This window comes from Varroa destructor, unplaced genomic scaffold (assembly GCF_002443255.2).
Source record: "Varroa destructor unplaced genomic scaffold, Vdes_3.0 BEIS01000003.1, whole genome shotgun sequence".
NCBI lineage: Eukaryota > Metazoa > Arthropoda > Arachnida > Mesostigmata > Varroidae > Varroa > Varroa destructor.
This window is the reverse complement of record NW_019211456.1, coordinates 42,309,251-42,329,775: the sequence shown is the minus strand read 5'-3', so window position 1 is coordinate 42,329,775 and position 20,525 is coordinate 42,309,251. Positions and strand designations below refer to the sequence as shown.

General features: G+C 47.0%; 1 protein-coding gene across 5 annotated transcripts in view; it reads right to left on the bottom strand.

Annotated features, from left to right (window-relative positions):
* Positions 1 to 2,642: 2,642 nt before the first annotated feature.
* LOC111248314 (uncharacterized) overlaps positions 2,643 to 20,525 on the bottom strand; it is a 66,400-nt gene continuing 48,517 nt past the window's right edge. For 4 of the 5 annotated variants that reach the window (XM_086985547.1, XM_022800440.2, XM_086985548.1 and 1 more), the window contains 6 exons: positions 13,334 to 13,771; positions 12,444 to 12,786; positions 11,447 to 11,653; positions 9,082 to 11,199; positions 7,200 to 8,818; positions 2,643 to 6,914 (listed from right to left, as the gene is read on the bottom strand). In XM_086985547.1, the coding sequence (XP_086841673.1) occupies positions 5,616 to 6,914; positions 7,200 to 8,818; positions 9,082 to 11,199; positions 11,447 to 11,653; positions 12,444 to 12,786; positions 13,334 to 13,768 (6,021 nt within the window). In that variant the 5' untranslated portion in view covers positions 13,769 to 13,771 and the 3' untranslated portion in view covers positions 2,643 to 5,615. Of the gene's footprint in view, positions 6,915 to 7,199; positions 8,819 to 9,081; positions 11,200 to 11,446; positions 11,654 to 12,443; positions 12,787 to 13,333; positions 13,772 to 17,010; positions 20,143 to 20,525 lie in introns of those variants that run through there. The other variant, XM_022800439.2, reaches the window with a different exon arrangement.

Below are 20,525 nucleotides of genomic sequence, written 5' to 3'. Positions count from 1 at the left end.
AATGAGGCTAACACCAAAGGACGTTAACGATCTGCAGTGAACCGAACAGGCCTGGCTGATCCTTTTATGGCAAGTCTCGATACCGTAACTTCGCGTCGTTTCAAGAACCTATCAGAATACGAGCAATCTAAACAAGGGGAAGCATCCCGGTACTCACTGCCTTCCCTTTGGCTGTTAACCGGAGTGTGATTATGTCCAAGTTCGATCTTTTACCACCTTCCCATCTGCGGAGGGGGATTTGAACTCTGCTCAATAGCTGCATAGACACTGTTACGCCATTATTTTCTGTGCCTATTTTTCTTAGGCCTAAGACCGTTTGGTCCCTGCGTTCCGCTAAAACCGTCTAACACTATTGTTCGTGCCACCCTGTGCGGAATATAGCCCAAATTACGGGTAAAAATACAACTAGCAATTCGTCTTACGTTAAGTTACTGATTAATAATAATAAGCTGCCATATACGTATATAGTCAACCCATAGGAGCAATCAACCGCGTATGTGCGTTAGCTGAAACTTAGCTATCTAGAACGCTATTATTATTTACTTTCAGTAGTATAATTCATTTTCATTAATATTTCTGCCACGTCGTTGCCCCTGTAACTGCGAGCTAGAGAACTGGGGGCACACTTATGACCTAAGAGCAAGGCGAACTAAATTCGCTCTTATTAAAAAGGAGAGTGTCATTAAGGCTAAACGTATAAGCTGACGAGTGGCAACAACGTATCATTGCTTATTGACAAATCCCCTTGGCAATGTCGGCTTGACGTAACACATGGCCTTCTAGGATTCTCTAATGCTGGCAAATGATAATGTTTAATTTGTTTGCTATATTGTTAACAATGAATAGTTTATCGCTATCGTTCATAGTGAAAATGTCCATATGAAGGGCTGACGCTGTGTTGTGTGTGTTGATGTCGCTTCACAGTCGCAGACAAGCTTTCTCTCTGCTATTGTTACAAATAAGTGTCGTTGACGAAGCGGTAACATGGACATACTTTAAAGAATTGGCGGTCAGTGAAGGCTAGCGCTATCATGAAGTACGCAACAATGTCACGGCGTATGCTGCCGGAGCACCTCGAGCCTCAGAGGTCTCGAGGCTGTCTTAGCTCAAGATCTAATGTCGAATCAATTCGATACCTTCTACAAGAATTACTGCAAAGGACAGACTGAGTACTATAAAGGATTGTGGTTTACATCCAAGAGCAAAGTGACACTAGTTACGAGCGGCACACAAAGCTAAAAGAGAGCTTTCTATTCTAGAATGAACCAATTCTGGAATATAGTGATGCAGCAGCTAGCACGCCGCGTGACCGCCTGACACGAATAGTCGCTAAAAATACATCGTAGGTAAGTCCTGTATGTACTACAACTGAAGAAGGTGATACACTTTTATGCGATCAGCATACTTTTAACCAAATAGGCCGCCGAAATTGTCGCGACCGATATATTCTTCAGTCATACGTCCCGGTTTACGCACACAGCGATGATCCGGAAGCGGGAAACGTTGCCTTCCGCGAGACAGATTTACCATCATCGCCTATACCGTCGTCATGTCTTCATATCCAGGAAAGCTCGTATCACTGCATGACTTCTACCCTCTGTCGTCCGGGCTGGGGGTCATTGAGGCGACAAGCAATAATGTCAATGGCAAACTTTAGGCAAGATCCTGCATGGATTCAATTAATGGCTGCGAATCGTTTTTCCCGAAACCTTAAGCACTGGGCAGACGACTGCCAACAGGAAAACTCAGGCGCGTACAATAACGAATAGATGGCTGTTGGCTACAAAAGGCCCCAAACGAACGCTGATGGAGACGGAGCAACGTTTCCTGGCAGTACTTTTTGTGTGATCGAGCGAACACCAACCTTGTTCTACAGTGAGAATTTCACTAAGCTCTTAGCCGAACAGAATTCCTGGTCTAGCTATAGCATACGCCTACCTTGAAAACGTCTCAAACATTAGCGGCATCTACCAGCTATTCACGATCACATCGCTCGCCTCACACCGCGATTAGCACAGGATCAAAACCATTAGCGGGATATTTACGATAATGCGCTACAAGCACTATCCAGCGACTCGATGCAACGATCTTTTCGCCCCGATACGACCTTGTAGACTCTAACGGCCACGACGACACCTCCCAGATGACGGGAGGTGTTTTCGTCGTTGAAATGACCGACCTGAGAAGGTTTAAGGAGAACACTAACGAACCGAACCACAGTTCATAACCGGTTCATAATTGGGTCTAGAGTCCGGTAAACAATGATATATTTGTTGGACGCTCGGACCCGTTCAAGCTATCTATCGATATCAAAATATAGCGCATTCAATTAAGACAGGGTCACCCTAGACTCTAATTATTAACGCTTATTTAATTTTTTTTAATATTATTCCTTTTATTATTTTATATATTACCTAGTATAACATAGTAAATATAATATTAATAGCCGAGCTAAGCGATAGCAATTTCTATGAGTAAGGTTTGCAATCAGAGATTTCTTTGCCGCTAATACCTTGCATTAAGCTTATGAACTTTTACCGTTAGATATGGTATATGTCAATCCAGCAATCTATTCTCGGCTAGATCTACCTTTTATCGGCATGATATTCTCTATCATAAACTAAAGAAAGATTTACTCGTACTTCTTTGTTATAAAATAGTTTATTCTTCCCATTTTTTTTTTTTTTTTTTTTCGATTTTCTCTGTAACTCTCGACAGATAACCTAATATCTCTCCCTTTATTTTTCTCCCTCCTCGATTATTATCATCATCATCATCATCATCATCATTATCATTGTCGTGATCCTTCATGCATCGTCATAATTTACTCCTGTTCCTTTGAAATTATGTCCTCTTTTCCTGTTTCAGATGATTTCCTTTTAGCATTCGTTAAGATCTCTTCATAATCGTCATTAATATCTGATCATCGTTAGACGCATCATGTTATTTTTGTTTGTTTATTATGTCTTCTGTCTGCTTCGTTTTCCTCCCACGTATTGTCGGCTTCCTTCCCGTTATCACTAATGGCGTTAACGACACGCACACGACATCAACAAATTACCACCGCTTCGTGTCGGACTGTGTGTTTGTTTATGTGTGTCTGTGTATATTATGTTCGCCTTTACCAAAAAATTGCAATAGTAATAATATACGAACTGTACATGGGGGCCAATAATAAATACGTGGTAACCGAACGCTATTATGCTATAAATTATCTCTTTGCGTTAATACATACATTGTTATTATTACATATATGTTTCTTTTTTGTTGTTGATTCCCAGCGCTATTGTGCTTAGCCTTGACCAGCGAACATGCCCCGCTTGCCCGGTCATTGCTAACGTAGACTATTTTACCAAAACTATTGTACATATGAGCGTTCTGGTTCCAAATGAGCCAGCATCTGTTACCGGTTACCTGTCTTAGTTACGTCTACGAAAAACAAAAAACTCCAAGGTTCCACCACCGTTTTTTTTTTTTTTTTGGGGGGGGGGGGGGGGGGGGCTAGACCCGCGAGGTTTCTCTGAATTGTTTCCTCATGTAAACTTCACTAAGTGTATAACTCTGTATCGGTCCATGCTCATTAAGTCATATCGTCCACAAAATTGTGGCTCGATGGCTATATGCCAATAGCCGCGAGAATAGCCAAAATCTACATTTATAGTTGTCATTAATATATTCACATAATGTACGTCCGCCAAAATAATTTGTTTTTTTTTCTTTCTTTTAGGTATACGCATGCTTGTCTACTGTCACATTATAGCTTACTATAGCACAGTTTATATATATATATGGTAATGTATATCGAACATATCCGTGTATGTACTATCTGAGCGAGATTGTGATGTTCAGACTTTGTCAGTTATTATTCGGTGTTTCGCTTTTGATGATGTTGCTTTCGTTATGTTACTGAGGCCTTCTATCACTTTTTCTAGTCTCACAAACAAGGTCCTGATTCGGCCTACGTTAGTCCTTTTCACTGACAGGCGCATTCAGCTGCGCGTTTAACAGGCTGCCGGCTTTTCTGTCCTTCGACTAGTCGCACCGCGAACAACACCGCCATCGTAATTAGCCTCGCGATTATCTCCTGACGATCTTGTCCCGACGTTTATGATACACCACTAGCTCAACATTTATAGAAAATGTGTGTACACAGACGTCTCGGTTTTTTCCTTCTGTATCGTTCGCTTTTTTTTTTTTTTCTGTACAGATAGATAGCAGACAGGTTCTTTTCACTATTCAGTTACACACTTGCCCTGACAATTGGTGTACCTTCATATTTTTTGTCGCCAAAAGGTCCCTATACTCATACACAGGGAAGCTCAATTCGACTACGCTGCTGCTGCTGCTGCTGCTGCTGCTGCTGCTGCTGCTGCTGCTGTTATATGTGTCGTTATTGGTTACGTATGTACAATAGAGATCCAGGGATCCGTCTTGGCTTCCATTTCGGCTACATGTCCAAACAAAACAATAGATAGATAGAAAAAAAAACGACCTATAACGTGCTTTCCGATCGCTGAACGCTCGCTGATTTCATTGCCGTTATTAAGAGTGACATCGGTTACTGGACGACACTTTCGGTATAACTAGTTCCAGACACGGTTGGTTGTAACAAATTAATATAGCCCGTCGTTGAACATGTCAACGAGGACCAATACACATTTCCGAAATATACAGAGTCTTTTTTTGGGAGGGGGGGGGGGGCAGGGCAGGGCAGGACAGGGCAGGGGGTAGGTAACAGCGATTAATGTGGCCAGTTTTACGCAGGCTTACATAGCCTGTTATTTTATTAAATTAATGTCAAAATGCCTTCGCAATATGAAAATATGTTTGCGCGACTGCGGACATTTGTATGCTTCCTAGCTAACTAGTCCGTGTCCGTTTGCTTACTATTTACAAACGTCTTGCCAAAGCCAAAAGGGGGTTTACATAAAACGATTCGCTTGGATGGCTTAACTATAGCTCGTTGACGCGGTGTGTCACCTAACGACGTACACACTCACCACATCTGCCTATACAAGATAGTATGTCATTGATAAATAATATATGAAGGATGAGATGACTGAGCGGTCTGCTTAACGGTAGACGCTCGAATGCCTCTAGGTGTCAGTTCGAAGGCAGACAAGGCGTTCTCTCTCTTCTAATTCAGCAAACGAGACACAGGTATGCAAATGTTGCAGAAATTATCATGGAATCACGTTCAGCCCATTGGCCTGCTTACACCTGGTCCTTTTCGTACTTTATTAGATACCATACACCTCGTAACCAGACGGACAAGCAGCCAGATATTATATATATATACAATGTGTAGAATGTAACATAGATCTCTAGCTTTTACCAATTTCGCCCACACTGCTATCGGCGCACCCTTCAAAGACTCGTTTTCAAATATATATGTATCACTCTTATGTGGATTGGCATTGTTTTCACTTGTTGAGGCTGTACACACGTTTACAATGGTCAATGGAGCTTGGCTGGGTGGGGGTGGATTGCACTGCGCTACAGTCGCTCCACGTATTAGCAGCTGCATCATGTGAGTGCCTCGCCAGTGTAGCTCAAAAAGGCCTGATGTTTTTGTCGACCGGCAGCTGAGGCCTGTAATTCCTATTACGCCACTATTATGATTTGACTGGCGCTGCTGGCGTAACTGTTGCTGTCGTCGTCTGGCCAGCGGTATTGTTCGGGGTTCCAGCGGTGCTCGCGCTGGAAGCGGTTGTAACTGCCGTCACCGATGGAACAACAACTGTAGCAGCTGTACTTGTAGCAGCAGCTGAAGCAGTTACAACAGAGAGCGCCGCTGTTGCTGCTGCTGCTGCTGCAGCAGCAGCAGCAGGAGGCGCGATTGCAGCGGTGAGGGGTGGCGTTTTCGCCGGGATCTGAGTCGCCAGAACGGTGCCAGCTGCCGCCGCAGATGGAGCTGTGGGAGTCGACCCAATTGTTGTCGTTGTTGCTGTTCCTGCTGCTGTCTGGACAACAGCTGGCGTGTGCGCGGACTGCTGAACCACCGGCTGCTGTTGTCCTGTCAAGGATGCGACAGTGAGCTGCTGCTGTGCGGTAGGGTGGCTCTTAGTCGGGGCCGATGGACCAGACTGGGATGGCGGTCTGGGTGCGATCGGCCTATTTGGCATCGCAGCAATCGGAATATGTGGCTTACGACTGTTGTTGCTCGAGCTGTTGTTGTTGCTGCTGCTGCTGCTGTTGTTGCCACTGCTGCTAGTGTTGTTGTTAGTATTTAGATTGTTTTTGTTGCTGCTGCTGCTGCTGCTGCTGCCGCCGCCGCCAGCACCCGTAGTTGCAGTCGTCATTGACTGGGCATTCGAAACGGGTAAAGCGGAGTTGCCCGGAGTGTTGGTCACGGCGGCGTCGGCGGAGGTGCCGACGGCCGCGATATTCGTGGCAACTCCATTCGCAGTTACGTTGCTAACGCCACTGGCGCTCCCGACAGAAGGGGCATTCGACGTTGTGGTTGTCATAGTTGCCGTCGCTGCTGCTGCTGCTGCCGTTGCCGTAATGGGAGTTAGCGTTGCAGCAGCTGGTGTTGAGCTCATTTGGAGTTTTCGCACAACTTGCTGGATGCTCGACGAGATGGATTTACTGCTCGACGAGCCCGTTGACAGGGATTTACCGCCGGCTTTCAGTGAGCCCTCGACGTCCTTGTGATCCGGAGGCATTAGGGTAAGCAACGTCTTTATGGGATCATAAGGTGAGGAACTGTTGTTGCTCGAAGTGCTATGGCCACTCGACTGGCTGATAGTAGCACTAGAAGTCATGTTTGGCGCGGACGCGTTGGCAGATGTCGCGGCAGGTAAAGCTCTTGCTGAAGCTGCTGAAACCGTTTTCGGCGACTCAATTGGTGTGATAGTCACGCCCGATGAAGCTGACGGCTGAACGGGTGGACTGAGGACTTTAGGGGCAGCCTAGAACCACAACGGAGAACCTATTAGTTAGACACTCCTGGTCGTTATAGTTTATGCATGCACGAAAATAAATGCCAAATAGCGTTTTCGTTCACACAAACACCTGAACAAAGCTGTCGTTTCGCATTATACGCTATTATTATTATACGCACTATTCGTCGGTAAAATTTCCTATAATAAAAATACTGATATATATATATCGCTTTTGTCAATAATCGGGCTAGCTGTTGGCCATTTTTGTAAATTTTGGCAAAGTAAATGGTATGGAAAAGTAGGAAATCTCACCTGAGTAACCGACGCTTGGACATTGCCAGTGGATATCGAAGAAACCTGAGTTGACGGTGCCTTCGATAGAGTTACTGACCCGGCTACGGAAGCGTTGTTGACTACAGGCTGAATGGTGAGCATCGTCGAGACGGTGGAGACTGGTGTATTGTTGCTTGTAGCACTAGTGATGCTGGCCACTGTCAACGCTGTGTTTGATCCAGGTGTGGTGACGTTAAGTGACGCGGAGCTGCTGTCGCCAGCACTCGCCATGACGGGAATTGTTGTTGCATTTTTCGAGACACTACTCTCGTTGTTGTTACTGCTGCTGCTGTTGTTGTTGTTACTATTACTGGAGCTGTTACTATTACTATTGTTATTAGCACTACTGTTATTATTATTATTATGACTGCTATTAAGCGGCGGCGGCGGCGGCGCCGCACTCGATGGTGAACCGCTCAAAGCAGTGCTTTGCTGGTTGTTAGGGGCTTGGCTCTGCGCAGGGGGTGTCTTGCGGGGATTGATCTTCGGGAGTCTCTGTTGTTTTGTCGGTTTTTTCTCCTTTACGACGATGCCAGCAGTAGTACCGCTGTTGCTGCTGCTGCTGCTGCTGCTGCTGCTGTTGTTGTTGTTACTTGCAGCAACCGGATTGTTGTTGTGCGTGCCGTTGTTAATGTTGCCCGCAGTGTTTGTATTGCCATTGCTATTATTCGCATTGACATTTACATGGATACTGTTATTGTTGAGGCTTTGTTGTTGTTGCTGCTGCTGCTGTTGTTGTTGTTGTTGTTGCTGCGGTTGCTGTTGTTGCTGTTGAGGCTGTAGCGCTTGGGGCTGAATTGCTTGCACGAGGGTCGACTGCAGCTGTTGCGCCTGGTGGTGGTGGTGGTGCTGTTGTTGTTGTTGTTGTTGTTGTTGTTGCTGCTGCTGCTGCTGCTGCAGATGAGTATTAAACAGTTGCAAGTGCTGATGTTGCTGTTGCTGCTGTTGGATAAACTGTTGCTGGATAAGCTGTTGCTGCAGTTGTTGCTGTGCGGTCTGTACGGTCATCGCGCCCAGCGGACCTATTTGGCCGATCTGGGTTAGCTGTGCTGTTGTTGGCCCCTGTTGAGAGAACAGCTTTAACGGTGACCCGTTTAACAGAAGCGTCTGCTGAGCACCCGGCGTCTGCGATTGGCCGGATTGCTGTGGTGCTGCCTGTTGAACTTGGACGGTCATCGGTAGTGCGGCTTGTGCTTGCTGCTGTGCCTGCGGATGATGATGCTGTTGTTGCTGCGGCTGCTGTTGTTGATGATGATGGTGATGCGACTGCTGTGCAGTAGCCTGCGGATGCAGCTGCGGCTGGGCCGGTTGCGGTACGGGCGAGAGTGTGACGCCGTTTGGCAGCGTAATGAAGCTCATCGTCTGAGGACTTGGGCCCCCGATGCTGGTCACAGTCCCGTTCGAATTATGCACAACGACACCCTGCGCATACGCCTGCTGCAAAACAGCGTTCTGCTGCAGCATATTTTGCAGCTGCTGCAATTGCAGCTGTTGATTAAGGAACGTTTGTTGGAAATGCTGTTGCTGTTGTTGTTGTTGCTGCACTTGTTGCTGTTGCTGCTGCTGGCTCGGAGTCGCTGACGCAACGGAGGGATTACCTGCGGTAAACGTCGAAAGACGTCAGAAAGCATTGCACGTCAAAAATAAAACAATGGGGTATAATTGGATCTAATAAGAATCAAACAATAAAGATCGTCGATATTACCATCAAATAAAGAAAGAAAGAAAACGACTTAACAAGAATGACCTATTATATACTACACAAATGCATACCGACCCAATGCTATTGTCACTTATCCTTCGTCTCTAATTTTCTTAGACTTACTTCAACTGCTACTATTCACTTAGTGGTTTCCCCTACCTATTCTACACATCGTCATCTTGTCCGCAGCGATCCCGTTGTTGGACGACAGCACGATCGAAAGTGGCGCGGGCGCGACGCTCGTTACCACCTGCGGCGGCGGGCCCGCTGCCGGCTGACCGGTGACGATCTGGCACCCGGCCAACGGGTTCACCCCGCCAGCGCTGGCGACGGGCGCGAGAACGCTTGGCTTCGTGGCAGTGCAGCTGGTAGTCACCGTTGAGGCAGCTTTCTTCATCAGGGCGGCAGATGCAGCGGGTACAGCGGCAGTAGCAGAAGCTGCGGAAGCAGAAACAGGCGACGGGCCACCTGCTACCCCGGCGGCGGTGACGGCGGATACAGCCGTGACCGTCGGGTGCGGCGAAACCTGCATAACCTGGACGCTAGTCGGCAACCGCTGACTAACGCACATGGCGACTGAAGTCACTGGGGACACGCGTTGATCGTCCGCCGGAGAGGCGGAGGAAGAATGGGGAGCTAAACTTTGAGGGTTCGAGTTTAAGTTGCTCGAGCTACTGCTGCTACTGCCGCTAGTAGCAGTAGCAGCAACACCGCCAGCGGCGGGGGTAATAGGAGCTAAATGGAGCTGGGGCGAAAACTGGCCGGAAGAAACACCGGCGGCAGCTTGGCCACCTGGGGGTGGCGGCATCGTGCTTAGGGTAACTGTCGATGCTGCGCCAGGGGGGTTAGGGGCAATGAAAGGTGAGGAATTAGCAGAAGGATAAAGAGAAGAAGAGGTTGGAACAGTTGTGGTCGTTGTGTTAATTGCGGCGTGAGGGTGGGAAAGTTTGTTGTTATTATCCGACACAGACGTGCTATAAGTCGCCGTTGACGCCGACGACGATGACGTCACTGACGTTGGCGCCGCGGGCACGGCGACCGGTTGAGCCTGTGCGGCCACGTGAGCCAGTGTATGCAGTTGCGCAGTATGTGCATTCAGCTGAAGCGAAGACTCGATCGCCTCCACCGCCATTTGCGCAGCCTGCTCTTGTTGTTGTTGTTGTTGTTGCTGCTTTTGTTGTTGTTGTTGTTGTTGTTTCTTGCTGAGCTTCTCCTTTCTTTCTTTGCCTAAGCAGGGCCGCTTGGCGGGTGGCGTATCCATAATGCTTGGTGCGGTGCTCATAGCATTACTACTGCCACTGATGCTGCATTTAGGGTTGTTGTTGTTGTTGTTGTTGTTGTTGCTGCTGCTGCTGCTGCTGCTGCTGCTGTTGCTATTGTTGTTGTTGTTGTTGTTGTTGTTGTTATTATTATTATTTAAAGCGACGTTGCTGTTGTATGCCGCGGATAAGTGTCGTTTGCCTTCTTTTCGTTCAGCTTTGACATCAACAAGCTTGACATTGACGTTGCTGCTCGTGGTGCCCGTTTCTTTATGATTATCGCCTAGTTTCTCTTCTGCTTTTGTTGTCTTGTGTTCCTTGTCTTTATGTTCACTCTTCACTTTGGTCTTTGTTGTGGGTTTACTTTCGGGAGTGGCGCTTGAACAGACTGAAGATAATGCCTTTCGATCTTCGTCCTCTTCCGATTTGATCTGCTGCTGATGCTTGTTTTGCTGTTTTTGCACCTTCAAAGGTTGTTCTTTGCCTCCATTTTTAAGTCGGTCCGATACTTTACTATCGCTAAGATCGACATCCATCGACTCTGGTTCGTCTTCACCCCGAATAACGATTCGGTCCGTTTTACTGTTGAGTACATCGTTTAATTCCTCCGGTGGCAGTTTCTGCTCGAGATTGCCGAACTTGTAGTATAGTTTGAGCGCTTCGTTGACCCGCCACGCGTAGATATAGGCCACATCAACCATTGTATAGTCATCGAGAAGTATATCCTGCATATATAATATGTCGATCGTCTCTTTGGGCGCGAGTCCAAACTTAGCACGAAGAAACTTCTTAAGCAACCTCACCTTGAAATTTCCAGGCACCTCAAGGTAGCGTTTACCATAGCTCATCTCGGGTGTCTGCCTTAACGGACGCAGCCAGACCTGCCGTACGGCGAGATCCTTCGGACAATATTCCAACGATATGGCAAAGTTGTCCGAACTGTCAAAAATCAGCCTTTCAACGTTGACCAGATCGCCGCGCTCTTCGCTCGATAGGTTCGTGTAGTTCGGACTCTTGGCTGAAATACAAATTACCAAAATGACATTGGTTCAATTGTAGAATGCTAAGTTTTCCGTTGCAAGCTCAAATCGTCACAGGTCAAAACAAAGCCAATGGCATTGTTTGTTAGTGCTAATTCCAAAAAACACTGCTATGAAACAAGTTGTCCAAGTAAGGAACAAGTAAGTGTGTCCTTGGCTGGCGGGCTAATGACTACGCTCAAAAGGAAACCATTATTTTACTATTACAGCGACATAACTACTTACGCGAAAGGGGTATATTGGCATAGAATTGTCTCCGTCTTTCCATCTCGTTGCGGAATAGGCCGGGCACCAGCTTGTAGACTATGTCCTGAAGTGTCGAATCACTCCGCAGGTACTGATGCAATTTTGTCCCAGCTAATTGGAACTTGCATTCCGGACAATTAGGAAACTGATTTTTGCTTAGGTGTTTGATGATGCACGTACGACAAACTAATGTACACAATAAGCACAAACGCACAAAGTTATCAGCTAACCAATGTCACACACAACTTAAAATAGTATTCATTAATAAATTTTACCGTCGTATCTTCTGCGATCTGTTGTACCGACAGGACAAATACTTCTGGCAGGCTAGTTACTTGTAATCAAATTGTGTTATCTCCAAGAGACAATTTAACTTAATATCATTCGGTACATATCGTCATACAAATAATCAACCAACTGCCTAATAGCAGACGAGCACTAACGCCACAACAAATTCCGGTCTGTTCTATGAACTAACCAGCACGGTGAGCCGTTGCACGCAAGAAAGAAATAAGCCAGCGGGCCGTCTCAGTCCGATGAGTCATTGCATCATAATAATAATAATAATAATAATAATAACAAGCTGTGCATATTTTTCGTTTCGTGTAGTAGTTTCAAGGAAAAATGCCATTATTTCTGTTTTCATTGAAGCCGCTTAGAGATGCTTGTGGGCGATAACTAAAGATGATCTAATGTTGCTTGACTCACACCTGGACCTGACATGTTGATAGCATGGCCGACCGACTGTTTGCCAATATAGTAACGGACAGAGCTCGGCGATCTGGGGATGTATGTTACTGGTCACCAAAAACGCCAACATATTTCATTCACAAACTCTCGCGGGCCTTAAATAGACATCTTTTCGGCAACAGCTTTTTTTTTTTTTCTGAGGACGAAGCTGCGATCGCTATTATTAATAGGACATTGTCACTAGAAAGGCAACGTGTATTCAGTTATGTACTCCTATTATACTCACACGAGTGGAGGCATTCCACAATTGTCGTAGCATCAACAAAGTACCCGTGGCATAAGGGACATTTGAGATGTTTATTGACGTCAGTTAATTTAGCCTTTTTGACGGGGTACATTGGCACATTGCTGACGGGGGTGCCAGTCGGTACAGTGGCCCCCTCATGTTGTTCGTCGCCTTCAGAAACATCAGGTAAATGATGATGGTGATCTCCTCTTGATTTGGTATTTTTGCCAGTCGCTGTATGCGGTCCCGTGTGGCCTGTTGCTGACGGCTGCGAGGACTCCTTGTCCTTCGACGCGCTCGTGGCATCTTCCCGAGGCTCCGAGTGCGCCCGACGCGGGAGTCTCTGTGAGATCAACGACAGGAATTGACAAACACAGTTCGTTGTTACAAAGTTCTAAAGTTAAACAACATATGAGGCATAAGTACATTGACACGAGAAAATAACGAGCAACAACCTATTACCAGGTAGTATGATCATCGTATCCGTTTAACGTAAAAGATCCCGCAGAACCCGTAGGGTTCAGCTGGTCTTAACGAAGAAATGTTGTTGCACAAGTCGCTGTTTTATAGGTTCTGTAGGATCTGATATACATGTCACATATGATATGATTAACTATCCGACTTTAGATAGCTTGTTTTACGTTAAGCTCCAGTCCAGTATCACGATCTCGGTACGTGCTAGGATTACCATTGAATATTGAGAAAAAAATAGAAACGCGTCAAGTACAAGTCATAGCAGATTTTAATATAAATAAGCTGCATTTTTCATTATGCCAGTATCCTTTCTGCCGTTATTATGCTGCAATTACGCCTAACTGGTATCTGTTTTTTTTAACATTATACATCATCGTCTTTCATGACTGTTGTTCTTAGCAGTGTTTTTCGCTTACCTCACGGCGTTCGGAAGAGGCGGCGGGTCCACTCTGTCTGCGCATCTCTACGGCACTTCTCCGTTTCTCCTTGAACGTTTCCTTGCGTTCGGCCTGAGTGGCGGCCTGATCCCGACGACGTTTAATGGCCGGCGTCGGCTGTGCAACTTGCTGTTGCTGCCGTTGTTCGGATGGCGTTGTTCCGAGGCCGCCGGTGATATTATTATTGTCGACCGCCTCGTCGGATGAACCTGGCTCGGTTCCCTTGTTCGTGGTGTTACCATCCTTACCTTGGCCGACGGAATCGCTCTGATGATTTCCGCATTTGCTCTTGTCGCCAGATGGCGCCTCCTTGCCGTTATCTTTGATAGCGGCTGGGGCCGTCGTGGTGGCGGGACCCCGGGCTTTCGTTTGCTGGGGCGCGCTGCTGCCCTTCATCTTCTTATCGAGGATCATCTCCTATTTTTTCAGGGAGGAGCAATTAGAGCAACAGCAAGAAAATGATACTTAATAATACTACAAATGTACTAAATTTTTCAGTAAATAGCAAAGATCGTACTCGAATTACTTATAAATAAAAGTGATTAGTCTGTTTAGTCGGCTTGTCAACTGGTTCAAGTCGTAGTGATAATCTATGTAAAAAAACGTGTCTCAGATGTTTCGACTGGCGTAAATTTTTGGTAGTTGTCACTTGGCAGTGAAACCTTAAAAGGTCCTGCACGTGAAACCAACTCAGAGACATATATACACTGTAGACGTGTGTCGTTGCGACGGTTTACGAACTAGTTTATGGATACCCTACAAATCAGATTATCCCGAATGAGTCGAACAATGCCACTTATTTGAATGAATTCAGGCCCAACCTATATTATAAGAAATTATAATATATAATTTCAAATACGGCCTATAGCTGACATTTTAACGCTTAAATCTAGACCGTTCTAGTTTTAGTTTGTGTTTCATTAACATATAAAAACCCTCGTAATCCCCAATAGCGTATCCCAAATAAAGTAAAGTTAATGAAGAAGTTGTAGAAACCAAGCCATTTTATGCAATAAGCGACGTGCTTCGATCGAAGGTTGAAGAAAAATTAACGTCGGTACCCTTTTTTCAAAAACGCTAACAGAAGCTACACAATTTTCTCCGAAGCATGCCGTAGCCGTAGTATGCTAGTTAGAGGATTTTCTTATCAGGTCTTATAGACTTTTTAAAGTTCGCATCTTATGGTATGGATGATTATGGTTTTGAGCGAAATACTACCAAAGGTACCAGATTGAAAACTAACTACTTGTCCTCACATTTACTTAATGGATATTTCTCGCAGACTTTTACAAATAGCTCCATGCTAAAAGAAAGGTATGATTAACCAAACGTTCTATAATGGGAGTTCAAACCTTAACACTTTAAACCTTCGTCACAGTCCCCTCAAGGTATACTTGATTCTAGACAATTGCTTGAAATTATTATTACATAATATAGCTAGCCCGACATCATACGCCAACCGATATAGATTATACTAGCCCATTGGCCTCATCAAAACATACAGAATCTTCAGGCATTGACCGTAGTACAATTTAATTACCTTCATTGCCGGCTATGGCAGCTTATCACACCGTTATTATAAAACGAGTTCGTATCAGTCTTCCTTAATCTGCTTAGCTACATACGGATAACCTTCTTTTTATACATAGGCACACCACACCACCGAATCCGGCCGGTACATCGCCTTGAAGTGACTTGTTTGCTCGGGTTAATTAATGGCCAACATCGAAAACTTTAGGCGTGAAGATTTATTTACTCTCCTAATTTGGTTTTTTTTTTTTTTTTTTTTTCGTCTGAGTGGATGAGTTCGAGAATTCGGATACGTAATAGCAATTCGTAAACCGTTGACAACGAAAAGTAATAAACATACAATTGAAACAACTGTATAGTCCATCATTTCGCACCAAACGGACTTATGAATCTTCTTCAAATCTATAGATGCGGCGTAAGAAAAAACGATTTTAATTAATATATCGGAGCTGGCTTTAATCGGAATAACGGCAACGGCTCACGACAAAAGCGCTCACAACTAAATGGCTGAACGATCATTGTTGATTCACAATATGTCAACACTGATAACGTCGTTCAGCAGCTGAACCTAAATCAGAGATATTGAATGGAATATTTTTCACATGGTTAAATTTCATTCAGCAAACGTCTTTTATGGAAGAGTTCGACCAGGTCTATTAAATTACGGAGAATTTTTAGCGACAGGGTTTTAATAGCCACCAAAAACTCCCAGCGGGGATGCCACTACCACAGTAATGTTATATATTTAATATATGACCCCCATGTGATTCCGATCAACGATCGAGACAGCTCACTCAATATGCGGAAACAAGCAGATTGAAAGACTGCCCGCAACACAAACATACTTCAGTCGCACAATGATCTATCGGCGTAAAATTAGACGTTATGATTTTGTTGAATGCTCTACTTCAAGAAAAGGGCCACGATGCCTGGCTTACACGGCCTGGCGCCGCTTGGTACAATACGCCCACTTGAGAGAAGCATAGGATATGCGCACTACTTCGAAATACTAAAAATCCGCTTAACAAAGATTTCGGAGCTTGTCAAAGCGCTATAATAAAAAACTATTCAGATTAGAATTGGCAATCCTACGGTCCACTATCCCCAACAATGTTCTGTTGGTGCACAATTGTTATCGAAAAATTTAATATAAAAAAAGCAGCCCAGCGTTCAACGGAGGTGAGCGCCCAAACGGCTCGCGTGTGAACGGTAATTGTAAAGCATACATGGTTGCAGACTGTAGTTACTTGTCTACAGAGAGGTCGTGACCCATATTCGTTTCCCCCGAAATTAACTACATCGTCTCTAAAACAATTATTTCTATAAACAAAGTTAATAGATTATTTCTATAAAGTACGAGCTTGACAAAACCGCGCCTATCTATGGGGTCGTTCACGTCTATCCAATCTAGGACTGAATCCAGTGCAGCAGTCGGTCGGTGGCAGCTCTGGCAGTGGGTGATTGGCAACTTCTTTGCTCCTTCGTTGTTCCGACTGATTTCTCCCACCCGCGAGTCGCAGGGGACGCCCACCTCTCACTGCTCTGCGCACCACTGCCGGGCTCGGCGCTGCTTACCGAAAGCAAGACCCAAGCGGCAGGCGGCAGCGGCAGGAGCCCATCGAAGCCAGCAGAACGGCCCAGCAAGAGATGATGAGTTCACACCAAAGATGTACCCCTAGAGCACCAGCTCACCGCTGTATTACCGGGCGCTAGTTGGAAAAAGTGGTGAGCTGCTAGCGTGAGCTACCGCCACAACTATCGCCGGCTATCAACTAGACTTTTGATCTTTCAACATCGGTTCGTTAATGAGTCTCTGTAGCTTTGTATGACAAACATATTCATATGGATATCCTGCTCGTACGGACGCGTATAATACTATTCATTTGTCTAGTGTAAGCTTCGTGCTGCCGACGTCAGAAGCATTACTACAGCCTGAGAAAGCTCCGATCGAAGTTTAGAATTTGGCCTGGATATCGACAGGCTTCCCGCAGAAGCGCATCGGCAAAGGGCCCTTAAGATACTATGTTCCACACTAAAATCGAGACACGTGAATGCGATCGAGTCCGCCTCGATATTCATTTCACTATACTTTTCTCCTACATTTTTTTATTTGTTACGTTGCTTACCTCCCACACCCTCTGCATGTCGAGCATCATGACAACCATTGGACTATTGTATTGTACTTGAATACGTCGATATGCAGGTGGATAGCGACAGCAGATGAACGAACAGTCGTCTTCGTTTGCTTCCTGGACGTTTCTCGTTCTCTCTGTGTTGTTTTTATTTCGATATTATTTTTATTGTGAGCTTTATTAGTATCCAAAGACGGCGGTGGCGGCAACTGTAGCGGTGGCGCTGTTGGCACAGCTAATGCTATTGATCCTAGTGATATCACAGTCGAATAAACGTACACTTGTGGAAGGGTATTAACAACAACACATCGAGCACCGTTTCACCAATATCGCGACACATCGTATCAACGCATATCAGCGTCAGCCAGCAAAATGCTGATCGACAGAACTACAGCACACAATGAAGACGCACAAACACACACGCACACACACACACATACACACACACACACACACACACACACACACACACACACACACACACACACAGCTCACACACCCATACACACACTCACTCACTCGCACATACACACACGCACGCACGCACGCACGCACGCACGCACGTCCGCCCGCACGCACGCACGCACGCACACACACACACACACACAGCCGAGTAGGGAAACAGGGACAGACACGCACTTCTGCAGCCAAGCTACGACGACGGCGGCGGCGCTATTTCCATCTCTAATTCAGTAATGAACGATACATCGTTACACTCTTTCTCACAGGTATCCAAACGGGCGCGACGACCAGTGAACAGGCCGATAGACAGATGATAGATAATTGCGTTCTTCATTTACGCTATCCTCAAGTTAGTACACAGTTGAAACTGCGGCGAAAACGACACTATGGGGGTACTGCTGGGCGTAGGATAATAATAACTTCACAGTAGCTACAACTATGTACGCACACACGAGCGAATCTTTTGCCCCCAACTAAATCTGTCACTATCTAGTATCCTTTCGATATTATCCGCACGTATTTGGACTAATTTGCTGGCAGTGATCAGTACTTCACGTTTCAACGAAACGGAGTGTTGGAACCGCTGTTATGTCGATTTACACAAAAAACGTTCTCTTTTCCCACCAATATTCATACGGTATGCTACATCACGATGATATATCACTTTCACTTTCTGTAGTCGTCATTTAGCTAGGGTTTGTCCGTACAAGTGACGTTCCCCTATTTGTTGTACAACTGCCTGCGTCCGTGTACTGCCATCATGAAACACCTTACGAAACACACTCACTGATAAGGTACGGCCGAAGGAACTACTTGTGCTAGTCGAGTAGGAATTCGTCGATTATTATTAAATGCAGCACAGTATATACAGCTGCTTCTACTTCTGCCGCCTCAGCACCAGTATCAGCTCCAGCCTGTGGCTGGTATCGGTCGTCCTATTGCAGTTTGCTCGTATCATCATTAAACACCGACTATGGTCGGTCACACAGGGGCACAGACAGACATTCACAACCGAGGGAGGGGCATTCAGTGGAGCTGGCAGGGGCTGACTGTCTAGTACAGGTTGGCTACCGTCGCCGCTACTGACACAAAACGCGGTCGTCAGTCAAACAAACCAGTCCGTCGTTTCTCACCCGTCAGCGCTTACTACTGCTACGCTCGTTGCCGCTGTGGTTGGTGTTTGTGCTGCTGGGGACGGAGCGCTGCCACAGGACATCAAAGCAGCCCAGCACGGCATTCGGCTGCATACACCGAAACTGCTGCTGCTGCTGCTGCTATAACAGCAACAGTCCACTGCTACAGACGGTAAACCAACCAGCCGAAACAACCGACGACAATCAGTCGGCAGTAGCGGTAGTCTTCGTCGTCAGGATTGGAGGCAGGCGGCCGGCCAGACCCCGACGACTGCAGCAAGCCAGGCGGCAGGCGGCACACGTTTTAACGCTGCTGTTCTGAGCAGCTCCTCATGATGCTCGGACGACGGCCGCAGGCGTTCTGTTCAGCTCATTGCTGGTGCTGTCCTGCCCTCCCTGTCGCCGCGGCCGCTGCCGCCGCTACTGTGACGACAACGACGACGGCGGCGGCGGCGGCGGCGGCGACAACTACCACTACAACCGCACGTGAATAGCAGAGCAGCGGCGGCGCTGGTGGTGGCGGCGGCGGTGGCGGCAGCAGCAGCGGCGGCGAGGGCGAGAGAGCGATAGGAAAACGAAGAAGAAGCGGCGGCGCAGGGGTGGCGGATGAAAGAATGAGCGAGACAAAGGCCAAGCGGCCAAAGAGTGTCTGCTTTGCTGCTGGCCAACTCTGCTGCTGCTGCTGCTGTTGCTCGTAGATGTTTGCGGAGGGAGCGATAGCAAATACGATGATGATATACAGACTGTAGCGGCGGCAAAGGGCGAGAGGGAGGGAGGTAGACTACTCGACGGGGGGAGAGAGAGAATTAAAAGGGAGGCAAGCAAAGCAGGAGAATAGACAAACGACCGACCGACCGACCGACCGAATCGTTGCCAGCTCAAACCGCTGAATAGCTAACGGCTCTAGCAGTCAGCCAGCCAGCCAGCCAGCCAACGAGTGACCAGGCGCGAGCTGTGCGAGCAACCGTCGCTCGCTTAAACAGCAACCATAGCAGTGGCGACTCGTTGTCGTCGTCGTTGTCGTCATCGTCGTCGTCGTTGTTTCGAGAGGAGTTGGGCTTCGTTGGCTCCGCCCACTGGGCAGCGCCGGTAGCGGCTGCAGATTGAGACGAACGACCAGTCAACTCTCCCCGCCCGCAAGAGCGCAATATCGTCACGGTTGCCAGCAACTCACTGAGGAACAGACCCACACACAGATAGATAGGGCCAACAGCCAGACCCGTTTAGCCACTCACAACAGTTCGCTCATGAGCGGAAAACACACACACCTTACTACTCCTAACAAACATCTAGCCACGGTCGTCCCACACACGCACCGGCCTCACAGGAATACAGACGCCCTAACACACACGCACGCAAAGAGCCATAGGATACATCCATTGCATAGCCAGACAGTCTAACACAACTTTACGCACACACACAGTGTTTGGCAGCGGGATCAGCGGTTCGCTGATAGACGCACACTTCGAAACACCCGGCACTGGCTGCCACTACTGCTGCGCCGTCGCCGTACGCTACTTTCCTCTCATTCGATCATTCGTTCGTTCGTTCATTTACCCTCTCTCTCCCCGATCTTTCCCCCGCAGTTCAACGGCGGTTTCAACGGCGCCGAGCAGCAGCAGCAGCACCTTCGGTCTCCACAGGGAGTAACAGCAGCAACAGCAGCAGTCGTCGTTGTAATGGTGGTTGGTGATGGCAGGGTCGCCGCCACGACCATTTGGGAGAGGACAGACCCACGGGCAAAAAGAGTAGGCAGCCGGAACGATGGCTGCCGCAAGGTGGTGCTCCACGCGTTGGCAGACTCAACCCGCTGTTGGCTGTTAGCAAGCGCCACCGGATGAGCGCTTCGCCAACGGAGCGACACAAGCGTCCCCTGGTGCCAGAAATGATCTCGCTGCAAAAAGCAATCAACCA